Here is a 21,174-nt window from a genome sequence, read left to right on the forward strand (position 1 = left end):
TAAACATATTTTTTGTGAACGAGATGTTTGTAGGATCAAGTTAAAACTAAATCTCTGCCCATGTTTGTGTTTTTGTGGCAGGGTCCCAGCCTCACTTTCAGGGATGACCGGTAGTGAGTTTGGCCAGATAAGCTTTGTGTTTGAGACCATCTGCTCTGCTGATTGTGAGCTCTACTTCATGATGGTGTGTGCTTGTTTGTGTGTGTTAATGTAACAGAAGGTAGTAAAAATGTGACTAACTATACCAGCAAGCCAGAACAGTTACTTGTCTCACTGTGGTGCCACTTATTACAGTATTCTGCATATTACTGGTCAGTAATCAAACACATATTTTCCCATCTAACTGTTTTACTGTGACGCCCTCTTCAGGATGTGAACAGAAAGAGCACCACAGTGGTGGAGTCCTGGGAAGGCAGTAAGGGGAAACAGTCGTACTCGCACAGCATGACCAGGAACGCCTCTGTCACGTATACATGGGCTTTCCAGAGGACTAACCATGCTCTGGACGTAAGTAACATACAAAGTACCTTATTCCCCATTATTCAATGCCTGTGCACATCATTCTCAGTATTAATATGTCCTGAGCATCACATACTTTCTCATGTGTACAAAATAGTATCTTGTGCGCACAAGATAGCTTCTTCTGTCACAATCGAAAATGAGTACAGAAATTTAAAATAAAATGCACAAATGCACCAAAAATACATAAAAAATTGTAGGCATAAATAAATTAAATAAAACAAACAGAAATGAATACACTTATAAAAGTTAATTAATAAATAAAATTATAAAGGAAAATAAATAAACATTTAAAATTATAAATGACAATAAATAAGGTAATTAATACAAATGTGAATAAATAAAGAATCAAATTAAAAGAGGTATATCAATTTATGTCTCATTGTATAATTTAATTAAGGCATACATATTAAATGTATGAGCAAAATGAGCTTTTGAAGAATGAATGTGGCAAATCATCACTAGCATTACTACTAGTTCGAGGAAGTGAAAAATGTGACAATAAATTCACTTTCAGTAAATATCAAGAACATATTTATACCTTAACGTATGTGTCTCTGCTTGCTCTGTATGTGTTTGTAGATGCGTCGTTATGTCAGTGACATGGTGAAGCTGTACTCCATCAGCGTGACTAACGTCCTGGATGGGGTGGCATCAGCATGTCGGGCCTGCGCTCTGGTACCCCAGAACTCCCAGCGGGCCAGCTCCTCCTGTGTTCCCTGCCCTGCTGGTTTTTACATCGACAGAGACACCAACCGGTGCCAGGAGTGCCCGCCCAACACACACCTGGCAGGGCGCCACACCTACGGCCAGGACGCGTGTGTAGCCTGTGGTCCTGGAAGTGTAAGCAATAAGGTAGAGTAACCTCTTCTGGCTTAGGACAGGGTATCATTTGATTTTTTGATACTAGTACTAATATGATACACGAGGTTTGGTACCGATACCAAAACACTACCACCATGCTATAATATAAATGTTTTTTTTTACTAAATAGAGCCACACAAAAAAAATGCCTCCCAAAATAAAGTCTAAAATTAGCAACATTTTAATTTAAATCAGGAACTATTTGTAAGTAAGTAAACAAATTACGAATCTGATGTTTTGGTTGATACCAAAAAAGAATGATGTTTGATACCCAGTCCTACTCTGGGTTTTTATCAATAAGTGGTGATCTTTAAGCTACAGTTTCTCAACCTTGAGTCCTCGAGGGGCCACAAAAGACTACTTATGTCAATATATTAGCTTTGTTTGTTTGTTTCTTTTTGTATTGAAATTTCTGTATGAACCATTTGGAGCTTTCTCCATGCCCCTTTGGAGCTTTTCTCCATGCCCCTTTGCTCAGGGTATAAATATTTTGGGATTAAAATGTGGTATCAGGGGCCAGATAAGGTTTATAAAAATCCGGTTTGAAGTGCTAATCCTCTGTAGTGTTTAGACAATTATTACAGAGGACATGAAAGATGTTTCTAGGAACAAAAAACGCTGTTAACTGAGAACCCCCACTGCAACACATCCACCAATGTGTCCCTGAGCAAGACACTTAACCTCTAGTTGCTCCAGAGGTGTTTATTTAATACATTCTTGTTCTAAATATGTGATATTGCAAATCAATAATTTAACAACTACATAACATTTATTATTGTATTTATCATTAATTATAATATAGTTGTACACAGTCCATCTAATATGTTACATGTTGAGAGTTCATGTATTTGCTTTTCTTTCAGGAACACTCTCGGTGCTACAGCGACTGCTTCTTCTCCCACACAGAGAACAACCGTACGCTGACCTTTGACCTCAGCCCCCTGAGTGATGTGGCCTCGATGACCATCGGGCCGAGTTTCACCTCTAAAGGCACAAAGTACCTTCACCTGTTCAACATTAGCCTGTGTGGACACGAGGTAATTCACACATACCTGAAGTCGTCATGTATTAGTTACTGTGTCAGTACAGTTTTATGGATCTGTTAGTATCCTTTTTGGTATCACTCTCATTCTTTATAAAAAAAAATATCCTTCAGATCTTGTGCTAATTTTAAACTCCTTTAACTGGTGATTTTAATTTTAGTTTGTGTACTGATTGTTAGGTGTATTGTATGAAAGCAACACTAAATTTTAAACCCCTAAACCCTTAAACGTATGGTGAACGAGGGGTGATTTTTAATGTTGGATTTATTATTTATCTTGGTTATATTATATTTTGAATGGAAATGAGTTTTGAGCCTCTTGTATGTTGATTTATTTACATTTTTCTCAGCATTAACTAACTTTCCTTCAATAGCTCTTTACAAACATTGTGTATTGTTATTGTATTTCCACCAGACAATACAAGCTGTTTTAAATTTACACATCTTGTTTTGAAGATTTATCCACAATGTGAAAATTAATTTATGTTAAAAAAGCTGCAGGTAAACATCAAGCGTAACCATACCAACTGAGAGATAATTATTATGCTGTTGTACGTGTCTTGCTAAAGGGGAAGAGAGCTGCTATCTGCACAGATAACGTCACCGACGTGTCCAGCGTGGACGACCAGAGCGACATGGCTCAGTTTGTCAACTCAGTCGACAGCTTCATCTGTCAATCAACCATCATCCCAGCAGATGGGCGGGGCTTCAGGATGGCCATTTCCTCACAGTCCATCAGCCTTGCAGACACTTTCATCGGTGTGACTCGGGTTAAATGGCAGTATGTAGCTCTCTGATCATTAGCTGGTAATGTTGGCTTTGATATCTTTGATGTCTCTTTCCAGGAGCAACAGTAGATACCGTCATGGATGGCGTGAACGCTAAACCAGATCTTTTTCCTGAAAATTCAAAGGATGTACCAGACATCAACTTTTTCTACAGGTACAGTGTGACAGACAGAGGCAGAGCGTGTGTTGTAATGTTTTGGTTGTCTTACCTGTGTCCTTGTTTTCTTTCAGGTCAACGCAGGCAACGGCGTCATGTGATCAGGGTCGCAGCTCAGTCATCACTGTTCGCTGTAACCCCGAGAAGTCTGAACGAGGAGAACTCTCTGTGCCCAGGTAGGTGATAATGTGCTCTGAGTTTTAATTTCTACCAAAAATGTTGTTTTATTTTTTTACAAACATGTACTGTAAGAATTTCTTTGTTTAGTGTGAACATGACACTAATTATATAATATAAATGAAAATATACATGGGTTTCACACCTATACAGGCTTGGACCTTAACCCTAAGTACAATATAATGTGACAAAGAATGTTTGAAATTAAAATGCATTGTATGAAAGAGGAAAATACTATATGCCATACCAGAAACATAAGAAAATAGATTATGTAAGAAAATGTGTTATCTGTGTGTGTTTGTGCAGCTCGTGTCCTGCAGGAACATGTGATGGATGTACGTTTCACTTCCTGTGGGAGAGCGCCAGTGCCTGTCCGCGCTGCGCCGAGGACGACTACCACCAGATAGAGGGAGCGTGCAAAAGAGGCATCCAGGTAACACACACACATCACATCTCTGATGCTGTCTGACAAAAATAAAAGTCTATGGAATTTCTGATCAAGTCTTTGTCAAATCTCCATGCTCATTTTATATTATTAAAGCACAATGTGTAAACCATCCAGGAACTCACTTTGGCTAAATAGAAAATATATAATTACAGTATATAAATTATTTAAGGAATAGCCTGAACAGATTTGATAAGGGTTTTTGAGAAAGGATTATGGTTTCTGGTTCTGGTTCAATGTGCAGATAGATTCAGATTCAATAAACAGCCATCAAACCCTCAGGTTAGACTATTATTATAACTCCCTCTAATGAAATCACAACAAAAGTCCTGTGTGTGCTTCATGAAAGCACTCTAAAGATTTAATTTAATAATCAAAACTGCATGATTGAAATGAGACTAAACTGCATAAGAATTATTATTTATTACAAGTAAATTTGTTGTTTCATTGAGCAAAACTAGATAGAAGATAGTAAATTAGTAAATCACATTCATGAAGGCCCTGTGCCGAAATGTGGTTAGTCAGCTTGTGTTAATAAGTTGTATTTTCATATTTAAAACTAAATTAAGAGTGATATTTGTCACACGCTTGATTTATGAAACCAAATCTCTGCTTGAAATTCTCCATCTGTCCCACTCGACTCTCTCCAGGAAACTCTGTATGTGTGGAACGAGCCAAAGTTGTGCACCAAAGGTGTATCGTTGCCTCCTAGAAGCTCCTCTCCGTGCGAGGCCATCGCTCTGTGGCTGAAGGTCGGGGTCGGTGGCGGAGCCTTCGTGGCCGTGCTGCTCATCTCTCTCACCTGCTATTTCTGGAAGAAAAACAAGAGGTTAGAGGCACCCGCCAATCAGACACTACCACCAATCTCAGCCAAGGCCAACATACTCATTAAGATCACCTTGAATTGTTATTTAAAGGAAGAGATGTCAGCTGCTGTTTGTCACTTACAGACTTTTTCAAGAAGCACACACTTTTTATTCACAAGTACAATATCAGGAACATTGTCCCGTTTGTACTTTATTTGTTGTTTTTTACTTTAGTCATATAATCTTGGGCTTTTGATTGTGACCTTTAAGAAGCAAAGTCTATTTATAGTTATAGTTATTTCTTCTCAAAATGTTTTTTCTCCTTAGATTGTGTCACTTGAAGGCATTTCAGAGCTCTGAATAAGTGAAAATTACAAGTTTTTCACAAATCATGAAACAGTGGAAAGAAGTGAGAAGTGAGATTTAAAACAATCATTTTTTCTTCATTATCCCCTTAATTTTTGTGTAACGCCTCAGATTTATCTTTATGTCTGGTAGAATCACTATGATCATAAAACATCAGCTAACAGCTTTTCCAGTTAAAACACTGTTGCCTTCAAACACCTACACGCTGGATGATGCGTATGCCAAATAATATGTTGTCTCACGATGACTGTGTGTCTGTGGTCAGGCTGGAGTACAAGTACTCTCGTCTGGTGATGTCTGCCAACAAGGAGTGTGAGCTGCCAGCAGCAGACAGCTGTGCCCTGGCTGAAGGGGAGGAACCTGACGATGATGTGGTTTACACCAAGAAACCCTCCCTGCTGGGGAAACTCCGAGCCATCGCTAACAAGGTATGTCTTTGACTGCATGCGTCTTTTCCAATAATGCTGTCCTTCACTTCACGTCTTCACTTTCACTCAAATTCACCCAGATTTTATCAGCCAATTCAGTTGTCATCCTCCTTTCCTTTCTTATGTTTTAACAAGTCACCAAGTCTCAGAGCTTAAAGCTGTTGGTTTTTGTAGTGATACTGAAACTAGGAAGAAAAAGACATGTTGTTGCAGTGGTATCAAAATAAATAATACTTAATCGTAGAAAATGCATGAAACAAGTTTATTGGAAACATAAAACACATTTTTTCAAATTTCATCCATTTGGTTGGGAGGTGTGGCTTAAAGTCAGAGGATCATCACAGTTTTTACAAATTAACCTGAAGGGGACTTGAATGTGTGAACAAACTTTCATGGCAATCCATCCAGCGGTAATTGAGACATTTCACTTTACACCAGAAATGTGAACCGCATTTTGGCGCTACACGAAAAGTCAGGAGATCACCAAAGTCATTAGGATTTATCCCCTGGGCACCATAAATGTCTATGATATTTCACGCCAATCCATTCAATAGTTGTTGCAATATTTCAGTCTGGACCAAAGTGGTGGACTCACAGACCAACGTACCCCCATTGGGTGGAAAACCACCCAACCTGGCAACACTTCTTTAGCGGCACCTTTAAACATGCAAGTTTTGTAGTGTAGTAATAGATTTGTTAAATAATATCTCTAATATCTGTGTTTTTCAGCATCAGGATGGGGAGAGGAGCGAGTCTGTTCAGCTGAACTCCTCCCAGTCTGATCGATGGGTCCTGGGTTAAAGAGACACAACAGAGAGAGAGAGAGAGAGAGAAAGAAGAATTAAAAAATCGGAGGAACAGTCAGTCAGTGCCATGTCACTGCCCTCCTACTTATGTGTCCTTTGACCCCCTCCCTTCATTGTGGGGAGTCAACAATAAAGACCCATGTTTTCACTGGAAGCGGTTGCCACTCGCTAGCAAAAACTGGACAATGGCTTTTCCTTCTCAACCCTAGAAAACACAGGAAACACACTCCTGCTTTAATGCCATGGAGGCTCCAGGGCAGCAGCTGAAATAGAAACATGCTTTTAATGTTTTTTTGTATGTTTTGTATATTTATTTGTTTTGGTTTTCATTTTGTTCAGAGTCATGTATTTATATCAATGTTATAATTATGAACCTTTATTAAAGTCCAATTTGACTTTGGGATTTGTGTGTTGATGTTTATATACAGTATAAGTCATGTGTGACAGGTACGGCATGTTGACATGTTACAGTATGAAAAGGTATGAATATAACCTGTTAACCGGATTTCAATGCCCTCCGTCATTGCCAGTTAAGCATATTGGTGAAAATCGGCTATAACCATATACATTTGAGGGATTTGTGCTGGATTTTTTTCTTCTGCTAAATATTGTACTATTCACTCCACTATTATTATATGGCAGCATAAGTTACTAGTTACATTAAAATACATTCTTACATAAAAAACATAGGAAGAAAGTATAAAATAGTGTGCTTTGTTATAAATTAAACCACCCAACAGTTTATACAAGTAGAGCTGAAATGATCATCAATTAATTGACTGACAGAAAATTAATTGGAAACGATTTTGATAATCGTTTCTCATTTTTAATGCAAAAACATTTCATGGTTCCAGCTTCCCAAATGCCAGGATTTGCTGAATATTTTTTATTTATTTTTAACAAGTTTGAGGTTTGGACTGTTAGGTGGACAAAACAAGCATCGTGAAGGTGTCACTTTGGGATCTGGGTAATTGTGACCATTCTCACTATTTAGATTTTTTTTACAAATCAAAGAATCAATTGATTAATAGAGAAAAAAACTGCAAGTCAATCCATAATCAAAATAATAAGTAGTTGTAGTCCAACAAATAGTTTAAAATTAGCTCCTTGAGGTGGAGCTCAATTTTAAAATGCAGGACTTTTACTTGTAATGGAGTATTTCTACAGTGTTGTATTGACTTAAGGATCTGAATATTTCCTCCACCACTGACCTTAGTTCATATTGTACTTCAATGGCGCAAATTCACTAACAAATTTGTAATTAATTAAATAACTAAAACCAAATAAAATGCATGTGAGCCTGAGGCTATTGGGCCCCCAGAGTCTGGGGATCTGACCTTCATAATAGGGGTCTATGGGAATTCTGTATGTTTTATTACATACTTTCTATTGATCGTTTCCAAAAAAAGGGCATTTCACTAGTAGGAAAACATTACATTTTTATTTGTATTACTACTCAAAGGGTGTACTTGTACATGAATGGCTCCCATGTCTGAATAAAAAGTATTTCGAGACTGAGGTGGGAAAATATGTTTTCTTGGAGGTTTTAACATAGTTGTTAACATTAGGTTAAAAAAATAAGTTTGCTGTTAGTACAAATTGGAAATGGCCCATTTCGTTGGATGACACTTCTGTACCAAGGACTATTTGTGCTGCAGTACCACAGTTGGCCACTAGGTAAAAATCAGTTGTAGATTAAAGTGGATGTGTCATTATAAATTCTTGTTAATCAGCCAGAATAGACAAAAACGTGGCCTATTTTTATGGGTCATATTGACACACAGCCCGGGTCGTTGCCCGGTGGTCCCCTCTCTCCAGCGCCGAGGGTCACGCCTCCTCTCCGGCTCCGTCCTCCGCTGAGCTCCGCCCTTTCTAAAGAAACCCCCTCCTGCTCCTCTTCTTCTCCAGCCATCGACGAAAGTTCAAAGCCGACTTCACTGCACAGTTAACACCCGACGGATTTATGTCTTCATACCCGGTGATGCTCTGAGGGAAAGCAGCAGAAAGTTGGCATGTGAAAGTTTCCGCGGCTGAAACTCGAGACGTTAGGAAGATGGACTCCAGGTCATAGCCGACGGTAGGAAACTATCCCTCTGTTTTCCTTTCCTCCTCTCATTTCCTCGGCATGGACATGAAAACAGTCACGACCTGAGCCGCTGTGGAGTGATTTAGTTGCCTGTACGCAAACATCAACTTGTTTTGTTATTGAAAGTGTATCACTAACGCATTTATCGACGACGCTGCTTATTTTGTCCGTTTCCAACGCAAAACTTTTGTTAAAACCGCAAACTGAAGTTCAGTCCCGTGACGTCACGTCGAGACAAAGAAAGCCTGTCTGATAATAAAATAAAGTTATCTGCACTATATTTATAATCTATAGTATATAGTTTAAATTTACTAAATAATGCAACACCTAGACTATATGCAGTGGGGGGAACTCATTACTATAAAGTATTTTATAATATAAAGTATTTACTGTAAATTTGAGGTACTTTACTTGAGTATTTCCATTTTATGCAACTTTACTTCTACTTCACTACATTCAGTGTAAACCATGGATTTCCAAATTTAGTGATTGTGATTTTTTTTCTGTAAACTGAAGGATGAAGTTACTATTTGATATTTCCTATTATTTAAATTATCCTAGTACTAAAGTTACATAAACTATGTAAAACTCCCCGGAGATCAGCTGAATAATGCATCTTCACAAAGCTGAAAACAGGGCTGTTGGAGAGATGTGGTTCTCACAGGGCACTAATAGTAAAACACTGCCAGGGACCATTTACTGCACAAGGACTACTTTTACTTTTGATACTCAAAGTACATTTAGCTAATAATACTTTCATACTTAAGTAAGGTTGTGAAAGCAGGCCTTTTTATTTGAAGTTGAGTATTTTCACAATGTGGAATTAGTACTTTTACTTTAGTAAAGAATCGGAATACTTCTTCCACCATAGATCTAGGGGCATGAAAAAGGCAGCTATGCACATGACTATAATCCCACATACAACAGCTGGATTTCACAGAGTATTTTAAGAAATGTGTTGAGCATTTTGTGTTTCTTAACTTATCATCATTGAAAATATTGTTTTACTTCTGAATGTATGTATATTGTATTGTTTTTTGTATTATTGTCTCTTGGGTATTATTGTATTTACACTTGTTAAAGCACTTTGTAACTTGTTTTTGAAAAGTGCTCTACAAATAAGGATTATTATTATTATTATTATTATACATTAATGATTTTTTTTTACTTAAATAAACAAAAAAAGCCTTCTGTTGTTTAGGTAAATTCTTATTTTAAATACCTCCCTGTGAATTATGGCATATTTCAATCCTGTGTTTTTATTCTTTTGTTAGTTAGTTTTTTTTATTTCTGTGTCATGCCAAACATCTGGCCCATCCCCCATAAGATAAAACACTGCTATTTTACAAAACACCATCTTCTGCGAATACACTGACAACAAGAAAGAACAAATGCTTTCAAATAACATGTTTATGTAGAAAAATTCTAAACAGTTAATTTAGATAAAGTATCCAAAGTAAAAAAATATAAATATATAATATTATATAAAAAAAATATATTTAAAAAAAGAAACTTAGAAATAGACTAGAGGATGCAGTTACTCTGTTTTAATAATTGTAAAATAAATGTGTTTGCATGTATGTGTTGGATAAAACAAGCTCTGGAGAATAATGACTGACATGGTTATCTATTTTTCAACTAAACAATTAATCAATAAATCAAAAAAAACAATCATTAGATTAATTTCAATAACCTCACTTCTGCGTTTACCAACATAACTGTCAGAATCAAGAAACTTAAAATTAGATTGTGCAGTGCGTGGCTACTTACATTTAAAGCATGTTCTGCACATTTGTCAGTAATATCACTTCCTAGTCCTGTTTTGCATGATCATGGTGAATAAAAGTTGAGTTTTGTTTGTAGGCCTAAAGCACCACTTTCAGAGATAGTCTGTGTACAATATACAGTACAGTTAAAATGTTTTTCACTTGTGTGTCACAGGTACACCACTAGAACTCCTCCGTTCCCCTGCTAGTTGAAGTGGTAAGTTTGATCTCCTTCTTGCTGAGATGTGGTTTTCAGCATGACTCTCCAGGGAGAACAAAAATGTTTACTGTTAGTGTGATGTAACAGGAAACAAAAAGATTAGTGAACTGGTGTTTTGTTTGTGGTCATGGTGACACAAACAACCTGAAATAAATGAAAGATGTTGCAAAAGCAGCATTCATTTATGCCTTTTCACTTTCACAAAAAAAACCTAACTTCTAGCCAGTTATTGTGACATGATTTTATATCATAACAGTTCATATTTGTAGCCTTCAATGTAGCTTTCATTAATTGTTTTATCTCTGCACAATGCTGATGTTTGACTAAAGACAAAAATAGACTCAGAATCAGCTTTATTGGCCAAATATGTGTGCACATAAAAGGAATTTGACTTGGTTTTAATGTTGCACACAGTGTTAGGAAAAGAACAATTTATAGGAAGATAGAAAAAGGTATATAGCTAAAAACAAAGGTCACCAAAGCCAAAGGTAAAAATAAACACACAACTTTTATGTACATACAAATCCTTGTATAAATGAATATAAAAAGCAACAATGACCAACAACATCCAAAGTCAAGTGTTTCTGTAAATTGTAAACCAATAAAAATAGTGCAAATTAATAAATATTGACATAAATACAAGAAGTGGTTATGTACAGTATATGCATGTATACATATCTGTATATAAAGCGTATACAGTATATCTCATGTTGTTCATGAGTGGGAGAGGAGTTTTTTGTGTACATAGAGGAACTACTAGAAAGACTTATCGTTACTCAACAAACTCCTCTCTCCAACTCTTACTCACTTGTTCAGCAAAAGATTTTACTTAATTTTTCTTGTGCATATTTGTTGAAAAGAGATTTTATCATAATTGTTTTGAATGTTCTACTTCAGATTTGTGAAGTGATTCACTGTTTGGCATCCAGTGTTATGGAGTGTCATATTCTGACCATAAAGAAAAGTTTAAAACCAGTATTAACCATTTTGTTTCTTCAACTTTTACTCAGGAGCAAAAATCAGCCTTTACACCTGAAAGAAATAATGATTTGACCTTTTATTGTGATAATTATTATTATCAAACAATGTGAAATTTATTATCATGACAACATTTTTAGATTTAAAAATACAGAATTTACCCTTTAAACATATGGCCAGTGTAAGAGACCTTTCATTAAACTTGAATGTTTTCTCTTTAAATCGTTTTCTTGCAGTGTCTGTCGATTCAATCATGGCTCGTGGTTGCATCTGCTGCGTTAAATACATGCTCTTCCTCTTCAACCTGCTCTTCTGGGTAATTATTCCACACACACTGAGTGAGAAAATGTTCTTTAGCTGTGACCGTAAATCTGCAGGAAGATCAGCAAACGCATTAAAGGGTTTCGTTATCAATTAATCAGCAGGAAGTTTCTAAGTTTCCTGTTTGTGTTTCAGCTGGGTGGGTGTGGATTGCTGGGCGTCGGCGTGTGGCTGTCGGTGTCTCAGGGCAGCTTTGCCACCCTGTCGCCCTCCTTCCCGTCGATCTCCGCCGCCAACCTCATCATCACCCTCGGCAGCGTCGTCATGGTGACTGGTTTCCTGGGTTGCCTTGGAGCCATCAAAGAGAACAAGTGCCTGCTGCTGAGTGTGTGTATACTACCCATCATCCATCACTAGTGTTTTTATTTTATATCAGTTTTAGTTTGAGTATTCTTTAGTCATGTTGTGTTGGAATTTTTAATGTTTGAGCAACGTGACTTAGGAGGAGTGTAACATTTCAACATTATATTGTGAAACTTTGCTACAGGTATTATTGTACTGGTAATAAGACAAAAGTCAAGATCCACTGCCAAACTTCATGTTTAATTTTCGCAATTTACTGCTCAGATGAAGTATAATTTTAACCAGGGAGCTCATATTTACAATGTTTTGCATCGACACAAATTTGAGTTTAGTGTATCATGCATGTTCGCGCTCATGTTGAAGCTTTATCTGACACTTTTCTTCTTTGTCCAACGATTTTCTTCAGTTTTTCATTGTTCTGTTGATCATCCTCTTGGCCGAACTTATCCTCCTCATCCTGTTCTTTGTCTACACTGACAAGGTAAGACTCGCTTATTAATGGTCCTCTCCTGCTGTGAGTGTGTGCCTATATATCCCATAATCCACCTCTTTACCCCTGTTTGCCCAGGTGAGTGAAAATGCCAGACAGGACCTGAAAGAAGGGTTGGTGCTATACAACACAGATAACAACGCCGGGCTGAGGGATGCATGGAACACCATACAGGGAGAGGTATATTACACATGAAAGGAAAGTCCCTTTAAAGGCTTGAAAAAGTACAGAGTAATATGGATGTAAAATTTAAGATAGCAAAACAATAAAGTCCTGTATATATTTTAAAGTTATTTCTTGCCATTTCATTTTATAATCCAACTTTAACTTTATTATCACCCTGTAATGCATTTTATAACCTCAGAGTTAAATTGTGTTTGTTATGCAGTTTTATAAAATTACTGTTTTCCTTCTTTCCTGCCTGTGCACTAGTGGCAATGTTGTGGAGTCAACAACCACAATGACTGGTACACTGCCCTGCATGACAACGTGGTTCCTGACCGCTGCTGCCAGCAGTTTTACCAGGGCTGTGGACGCAACACCTCCAATACGTTCTGGACGCGGGTCAGTTTGTGTGGTTATAAAGTCTTAAAATTGGTATTAAAGTTCTACTCTGTTTAGTTCTATTAACTCTAAAGGAATAGCTCAGCATTTTGGGAAATATGATTATTTGCTTTCTGTTGATACCACTATCCTGTTTGTATGCTGTATATGAAGCTACAGTCAGCAGGAGATTATCTGATTAGCTTAGCCTTGCATAAGACAAAGACGTGGAAGTGGGGGGAAACAGGTAGACTCACTGACTGTCGGCCTACTAGCACCTCTAAGTGACCTTTATGGGTGCCTATAGGGGGATTTTTCCCAGGGTAGCTCTATCCAGCATTTATGCTGAGCTAAACAGGCTGCTGGCTGTAGATTAAAACTTACTCTATGGACACGAGTGGTATTGATTTTCTCATCCAACTCTCAGCAAGAGAGCCAATAAGCAGATTTCCAAAATGTGAAACGGTTCCTTTTAAACAAGGAGCTTGAATTATTTGTAACTGCCCTTTAGACCAACAGAAGTCTTTGTCACTGCAAGACAAAGACTATTGATGGTTTAAAGAGTGGGAATATATCACCAGAGGTGAGGGTGCAGTTATTGTTTGTTTTTTATTGGTGAAGTTTGTGTCAGAACCAACATCTTTTCACCTGGTGTGCATTTACGACAGTCAGTGTCTGTGAAACTAAAAAGACACCACAAGATTAAAAAACAAACAAGTCATGAAACATCACCTTTAAATCAGTGTGAGTCTGTGTTTTGTTATTTGGTGTTAAACAAGACCTTAAGTCTATGCGGATTTCAAATGGTTAGACTAAACATAAGCAGAAAAATGTATTTTGTAAACTCTATAGTGAAACAATGAAAGCAAGAGTTGAATACCTTCTGATATTCAGTACTTTTTTCTCCCTTCCTAATTACGGTGTTTTCAGGGCTGCTATGATAAGGTAGAGGAGTGGCTGGATGACAACAAACATCTTCTGGGAACCATCGCCATGTGTGTGCTGGTCATACAGGTAAGCTACTCTTTATGTAGCACTTACACATAGTCTTAAACAGCACTAGTTCATTTGTTTTTAATATGGGTTTATTGTCGTTTTCCCAGCTCCTTGGTATGGCTTTCTCAATGACGCTTTACCAACAGATCCACCGAGCAGGGAAGAAGTATGAAGCCTGATGGGATTAACGGGGTCATACTGTCAATATTGGTTACATAAAATATCAGTCGGCCATATGTGTTACCCCTCACCTTTTGTTTATAGTAAAAATAAGCCAGTTATTGTGTTACACTGCAGTCTTTTATCTCACATTTTCATCTATCTACCATTTATTGTTGTGAATAGCAATTGAATTAGTTTTCCTTTGTTTTGCTTTTTAAAATCACATTATAATTTGTGATGAGGATTGGCCTCTGGTAATCAGAGCAGAGAGAAAAAATTGAGGAGAATAGTTTTGTTTGGTTGTTGAAAGCAATACTTAAAAATATAATGTATGGATCCATTTAGATTTTTATTAAAAGCATTGTGTACTAACATGTTCAATAAAAGCACTCTTTATAAAAGTTAGAATAATTTGTGGTAGTGTTTTGATTCAGGTGTTGTGATAATTACTGACTCGTGACTTTTGTTTTCTTCCACTCTTCATTTTTGGTATCTGCCTTCTCTCTGATTGTCAAACCCCAGCTCTTTGATTATACAGATAAAAACAGGGTGAGCATCTGGTCATTTCAAATGTCAACAAGGGTAAATCAGTTAACTCTTTGATCACTTGAGGTGCAAATATTTTACCTGTGTCTTAGGTAATAATGAAATTCCTCTGCTTGCTGAAGTCATAGAATAACTGATAACTTAAAATGCTTTTTACTGACAGAACGTGTGTGTGCTCTACATTACAGAAACAGGTTTTAATCAACAGTTAACATGTTTCCAATGGGTTAAATATAAACAGCCAGCTGCCATTTAGCTTAGCATAAATACTGGAATTGGTGAAACCAGCGCAGACTCCAGGATTTAGACAGCACAGCTACTGCTTTCCTGACACAGTATTCCTTTAAAATCACAGCTGAATATATGTCGTAGTTATCTGATCAGTATTATTAATAGTACCTTTACTTATCTGAATCAGTCAGCAGATTATTTTCTGATTATAAATCCATGGTTCTGTCATTATCAAAGACGACGTTGCCTTTGATGACAACATAACGGATTAGCTCCTGATGTCCTCCCAGCTGATAGATCAGATGCTCCCATCTACACAAAAAAACCAGAGGATCAGTTTTAAACACATACAAAAACAGTAAATACTTAACGTGTGCCATACTAGTTTGTAAGAATAAAACCTCTATACATGCTGATGCTGTTGTAATGACAACAAAAAGCATACTAAGTTCTAATTAATACACTAATATAAATAGTTAAACTTCTTTTTAAACTTTATTTTAGTTAGAAGTAAAGGTTAAATCAGTTGATTTAGCGTTACTTATATAAGGTGAAATTTGCATATAGCATTTTGTGATCTTATCAAACATCTTAGTCACTCTTACTATTATCACTAAGAATATGTTCTTACTCAACCTGTATGCTAAAGTAATGGATACAAAAATCCTGCAAATGCCCAATTAGTATACAAAGCTAGAGTTTTGTACAGGATGTCGGCAGCAGTGTAATAATAAATGAACTTTGGGGTTTCACAGACTGTCTTAGATACATGGCTCTTAATAGATAAGGCTCTGCTAGATCTGCTGTTCTCTTGATTTATTAGATCTAATTAATGATTAGTGCTGTTCACTTTAGTCTGAGGTATTTGAGGCATAAAATTCTAGCTTGAATTCTGGCATGAGGGACAATATTTCGCTCAGAGGTATGAAAACAAAAAATAAATTTCTATAATACCAAATAATAATGACACTGTCACCATATTAGCTATAACCTTTCATGAAAGAGGATCCTTGTTGGTTGACTTGTTTGTATCTCTGGCAGTAAAGCCAGATTTGATATACCTTCTGATTCTTTTTACCATGAACCGACAACATGCATTGCAGCAAACCTGAAAACAGCTGGGTTTTTTTGTTTGTTTTTTTTAAGAGATGACGACTTAAAGAATATGATGCATTGCTATAGATTAAACTACTCAACAGTATATAGTTGCCATTTTCCTGCAGAATAAGTAATTTTACTTTTGATACTTTTAGTAAACTTAGCCAATAATACTATCATACAATATACTTTTACTTAAGGTTTTGAATGCAGCACTGTTTGCACCAGCCATGTGTAAGTTCTGTCCTAAGTAACACTAGAGACTTATTAGTAAATACTAGTAAGTTTGAAACTATATCCGCTACTAAAATTGTTTGCAGCAAGGTTACTTGGGGCAGAACCTAACTAGTGTCAACATAAAGTTGTAACTAAGGCAAGTGGCCAATCAACGATCATTGTTCTCTTGTCATGGTTACCATGCCCATTAGTTTTCTGGCAGGCCTTTGCCACTTGGTATCGTAGCTCACTGTAGAGTGAGCTAGATCAATATTGAAATATATCAATAAATAAGGTATCTACTGGATTACTGTGGTGCAAAACGGCATGCAATTTATGAAAAATGATGATGTGGGCCAGAAAAACAGATGTTTTACTATTAGTGAGTATAATTCTGTGATATATTATGATTTATACCTACCCTGGGGCATGAGTACATATTTGCTTGTTACTTAGAGTTTTGTTGTAACTTATCTCTGTGGTGCAACTGCTTTTTAGTAATGCATCATTTTTATTTTAGTAATGCATAAATCACAACAAACTAATTTACATTATAACTAGTTTGAATTTACAAAGAGATCGTGCAACAGGCTGCAGGAGTTTGACTTGTAGTGGAATATTTTCACAGTGTGGTTATTACTTTTACTTAAGCAAAGGATCTGAATACTTCTTCCACCATTGCACATGGGACAAAAAATAAATTATTTTCTGTGGGTGTCAATCGTGACTACTTTTTCTGTCCTGATTTACCGTGTGGTGTTGAGGATCAGCAGGTCTCCATGTTTGTTGACCTCCAGGGAACCATGTGTGTGGGAGCACCGAAGGGCGTAGGCTGCGTTGATGGTGGCCGCAGCCAAAGCCTCCGACATGGACATCCTCATATTGACACAGGCCAGGTGCATGACTATTGGCTGAGGAAGACAGAGAGGACAGCACAAATATAAAGAGGATAGAAACAAGTATGAGTTGTTACCATCATGCACCACTCCTCTGCTTTTCACCCTTCCACCTCACACCTGTCCTGTTGCACTCACCATGGAGCAGCAGTAGGCATTGGGGTTGAAATCACTGCCGAGGGCAACAATAACTCCAGCTTCCAACATGTCTCTGGCCCGAGGCTGGGGCAGCCTGAACACACACACAGATTATCAGACAGTGGGAAACTTGACTTGCAGTCAGGGCACAAGATAAAACATACAAGGATCAGAATAAACACCACAATTACACAAAAGATGCAGACACAGAAATAAAATGTACCAAGTACATACAATACACTATAAATAGGCCTACATTAAAAACATTGTTAAACAATGGTGGGGGAAGTATTCACTTAAGTAAATTTATTTGAGCAAAAGTACTAATACCACACTGTAAAAATACTCCATTACAAATAAAAGTCCTGCATTTTAAATCTTAAGAAAAGTACATAATTTTAATCAGGAAAATATACTTAGTTTTTAAAAAAAAGTATTATGTACTTTTGCAGAAAAATGTCACTTGTGATATTATATATCATTAAATTTCTATTATGATACATAATTAATGTAAAAGCATTGTAGTTAGTTGGAACTAATTTTATACTATTTTGTATCAGACTGCAACAAATCATTCATTTTTTTCAATTAACTGATTGTTTAGTTTGAAAAAAAAAAATAGTGAGAATCACAATTTCCCAGAGCCCAAAATTGTTTAAAAATAAATGAAGATTATTAAAATAATCAAAAGGGTAAACAGCAAATACACCCTTTTGGCAAGCTGGAACAATGAAATGTTTTTTATCAACTATCAAACATTCAACATGTGGCAGGTTTACCTAACATGTGCTCTTCTTCATACACAGGATATACTTGCATTCCCAGCACAGACTGGACACTTCGGCACAACCAAGTTTCCAAAATAATAAACTCAAATGTTTAATAGCCAAAGTTGCCAAATCCTTTTGTCAATTGACTTGTTTAATTGATAGCTCCAGCTCTACCTTTATAACTAACTAACTGTTTGGTGTTTTAATTTATAAAAAAGCATCATATTTTATATGCTCTATGGGTTTTGCAAAAAATGTATTTGTAAAGTATCCTAACTAGTAACTTAAGCTTTATAATTGTAGTGGAGTAGCAGTAAAAGTACACAAGTAAAGTACATCTACCTCAGACGTTTACCTAAGTAGGTCAGTACTTGAGTAAATGTACACAATACCGTAGAATATACGCTGTGGTTGGCAGAAGGACTGCAGCAGTTCTTGCTGCTGCCATGGCAGCGATCCCCTCGTCTGTGACCTCCTCCAGGTGACTGATGGCTAAGGCTCCGAGCTCTGCACCCAGCTGACACACACATACTCACTGAGGTTAATTGTTGGTAATGTAGGCACAACATTTTGACAATGAAGAAGAATGTGTGGAATAAATAAAAAATAAAAAACTGGTTTTGCTTCATCAATTTAACTGTTTTAAGGTTAAAATGTAGTTTCCAGTTTTTGTCAAAACTGTTTTAAAGAGATGTTTATGCTAATATAAGGTCATTTTGGAGGCTGTAGCTGGTCTAAATTAAAAAAAAAAAATTTGTCTACCCTCACTGATATAAATAGGGTGGACAAAATATTAGAAACAGAATACATCAGAGACAGATATTTTTAAGCTCGTGTCCCCCAAGTGGCCAAAAACACAATAAATACAGCTTCAGGGGTAAGTGATACCTGAGCAGAGTTCATAGGATGAAGCTCATCTCCGTGGAAGTTGATGTTGAGGCCCATGTCTTTGCCAGCCTGCAGGATGGAGCGAGTAGAGTTGAGGTCAAACACTCCCTGCTCACAGAACACGTCTATGTTGTCGACTCTGAGAGTCCCAGCAGACATCTGTTCTTTCAGCCGTGGCAGCTGAACCTGCAGGATGTCCTCTGTGGCTTCTGCAACTGTCTTCCCCCTGAATAAAAAGGATGGTAAAGATCTATTTTTCAAGATGTGATGTGAAATTAGAGAAGTTTGAGGATGGTCCTTACTTGGGCACTGCATGGGCTCCACAGTAGGTTGAGGAGATGTTGATGGGCAAGCTCTGTCTGGCCTGCTCGATCACCTCCAGCATCTTCAGCTCAGTCTGCAGTTCCAGGCCATATCCGCTCTTACACTCCACCAGGGTAGTACCAGCCCGCTGCATCCGGACCAACCGGCTGCAGAGGGAGGCCAGCAGCTCAAAAGACCTCGCGGCTCGAGTGTGATCCACCGTGAAGTGGATCCCTCCACCGGCCCGGTGGACGTCCATGTAGGTGGCACCTGCCAGCTGCAAGATTACCATGCATTTCATTGAAATCTTAGCTGCAGTTGTGAAGCTAAGGTTTAAAAAATGGTGAAAACACGATTTACCTTCATTGCAAATTCATGCACCCTGTCTCCAGCCCAGACTGGATGGGTGTGGGCGTCAACCAACCCTGAAACAACACGTTTCTTGAAATGCTAATCACTGGTATTTTGTGATTGTATTGACAGTCCATGTAGGCTGCTGTTGAGCAGATGTGCAAAAACATAAACCACAGGTGATACTCACCGGGCAGGACACACATTCCTGTAGCATCAATTACTTTGTTAAATGACTCTTCTGAATACTGTGCTCTGATGAGTTCAGCAGGTCCCACAGCCTTAATCAGCCCATCGCTGTTGTCGCAAAGATTATTGCAAAGAAATTAGTTACTTTCATGTCAACATTCACTTGGAAGTCCAGCTTAGACTAATGAAAGCTGAGCCTGAGATGTTCTAAAATGGCCACCGTACCACAAACCTAAAAACAGGCTCATATTTAAGTTGCCTTAAATCTCTCGATCAGTAAAATGCAACAAAATCATCAGATATAATAGTGAAACACTGACAGCAAACATTTAACTGCACAATTAGTACTTTTACTTTTCATTCTTCTGCTGATAATACTTACTTTTACTAAAGATTTTGAATGCAGGACTTTACTTGAAGTGGAGTATTTTCACAATGTGGTAGAACTTTTAACTACATAAAATGATTTAAGTACTTTTTCAACCGCTGCAAATATTTAAAACAAGTATTTAAGGTAATTCATTTAATATTAAATGTAAATGCCCAACTGCTTAGGAAATTGTGCCATTAATAAAATCAATACCAATGTCAAGTTTTCATCCATCCAGTTATTTGTGTCAGGTGTGTAATGAGTCACTACAGCCTGTAGGGGCCACCATTGTGCATTGTTTCACATGACTCCTGTACTGCAGTAAATACAATCCTTTAGCATGCACAATATATACAAAAAACCTTCACAACCTTCAGATCAAGCTTTGCAGATATTGCTTGTGCAGCTACACAGGTGAGAACTAGTTATCTGCGCAACATTTCTTCAACAACAAAGTTATTTGGCCTGGTAACTACCAGTAACCTCACTGTTTGAATCATGCTTCTCTCATGGTATAAAGTACTCCCAGGTCTCTCTCTTAAATAGTGGTTTAGAAAACTTACCTCCCGATCACTACACTCCCATTTTCAATAACACAAAGATTTTGCATCCCATGTTTGGTCAAGTACTTCTCTCCATTGTTGCAGATCAGAACCACCTGTTTGGCATTCTTCACCAATAGGCTGTAATTACTAGACATTTTGATTCATCCAAGGCAGAGACGCTTACTTCAGACTGACTGGCTTTAAGCTAGTTTGGGAACAGGCAAATATTTGTCAAGGAGAGCAGAGTTTAAAGTGCACACAGAGGGGAGGTGCTTCTGCCACAGACATCAGAGATCTCTGTAGTTGCAGTGTTAAGTAATAATTAAAGAGAAATATGTTTGTTTTGTTAGATATCACATGCATAAACCAC

General features: G+C 37.3%; 3 protein-coding genes and 1 long non-coding RNA gene across 5 annotated transcripts in view; 2 read left to right on the forward strand and 2 right to left on the reverse strand.

Moving 5' to 3' along the window:
- LOC123985086 (endosome/lysosome-associated apoptosis and autophagy regulator family member 2-like) overlaps window positions 1–6,798 on the forward strand; it is a 21,323-nt gene extending 14,525 nt beyond the window's left edge. For both annotated transcript variants that reach the window (XM_046072440.1, XM_046072441.1), the window contains 11 exons: window positions 82–184; window positions 370–507; window positions 1,102–1,374; window positions 2,247–2,420; window positions 2,995–3,184; window positions 3,271–3,367; window positions 3,445–3,546; window positions 3,854–3,980; window positions 4,643–4,821; window positions 5,430–5,592; window positions 6,322–6,798. In XM_046072440.1, the coding sequence (XP_045928396.1) occupies window positions 82–184; window positions 370–507; window positions 1,102–1,374; window positions 2,247–2,420; window positions 2,995–3,184; window positions 3,271–3,367; window positions 3,445–3,546; window positions 3,854–3,980; window positions 4,643–4,821; window positions 5,430–5,592; window positions 6,322–6,393 (1,618 nt within the window). In that variant the 3' untranslated portion in view covers window positions 6,394–6,798. The remainder of the gene's footprint in view (window positions 1–81; window positions 185–369; window positions 508–1,101; window positions 1,375–2,246; window positions 2,421–2,994; window positions 3,185–3,270; window positions 3,368–3,444; window positions 3,547–3,853; window positions 3,981–4,642; window positions 4,822–5,429; window positions 5,593–6,321) is intronic.
- LOC123985091 lies at window positions 5,834–8,673 on the reverse strand. Its single transcript, XR_006828600.1, has 2 exons — window positions 8,181–8,673; window positions 5,834–6,384 (listed from the first exon to the last, which is right to left on the reverse strand). It is a non-coding gene; the product is annotated as an uncharacterized LOC123985091 (long non-coding RNA).
- Window positions 8,235–14,668, forward strand: LOC123985089 (tetraspanin-9). The gene is made up of 9 exons (XM_046072444.1): window positions 8,235–8,475; window positions 10,426–10,467; window positions 11,685–11,764; window positions 11,905–12,096; window positions 12,479–12,553; window positions 12,641–12,742; window positions 12,995–13,126; window positions 14,036–14,119; window positions 14,209–14,668. The coding sequence occupies exons 3-9, from the start codon at window positions 11,702–11,704 to the stop codon at window positions 14,278–14,280; spliced, it is 720 nt and encodes a 239-aa protein (XP_045928400.1). The 5' UTR covers window positions 8,235–8,475; window positions 10,426–10,467; window positions 11,685–11,701; the 3' UTR covers window positions 14,281–14,668.
- Window positions 14,212–21,092, reverse strand: amdhd1 (amidohydrolase domain containing 1). Its single transcript, XM_046072443.1, has 9 exons — window positions 20,823–21,092; window positions 19,891–19,997; window positions 19,710–19,774; window positions 19,349–19,626; window positions 19,047–19,272; window positions 18,551–18,675; window positions 17,389–17,482; window positions 17,105–17,265; window positions 14,212–15,352 (listed from the first exon to the last, which is right to left on the reverse strand). The coding sequence occupies exons 1-9, from the start codon at window positions 20,957–20,959 to the stop codon at window positions 15,247–15,249; spliced, it is 1,299 nt and encodes a 432-aa protein (XP_045928399.1). The 5' UTR covers window positions 20,960–21,092; the 3' UTR covers window positions 14,212–15,246.
- Between the last annotated feature and the right edge of the window lie 82 nt (window positions 21,093–21,174).

This window comes from Micropterus dolomieu, linkage group LG16, assembly GCF_021292245.1.
Source record: "Micropterus dolomieu isolate WLL.071019.BEF.003 ecotype Adirondacks linkage group LG16, ASM2129224v1, whole genome shotgun sequence".
NCBI classification, from domain to species: Eukaryota; Metazoa; Chordata; class Actinopteri; order Centrarchiformes; family Centrarchidae; genus Micropterus; species Micropterus dolomieu.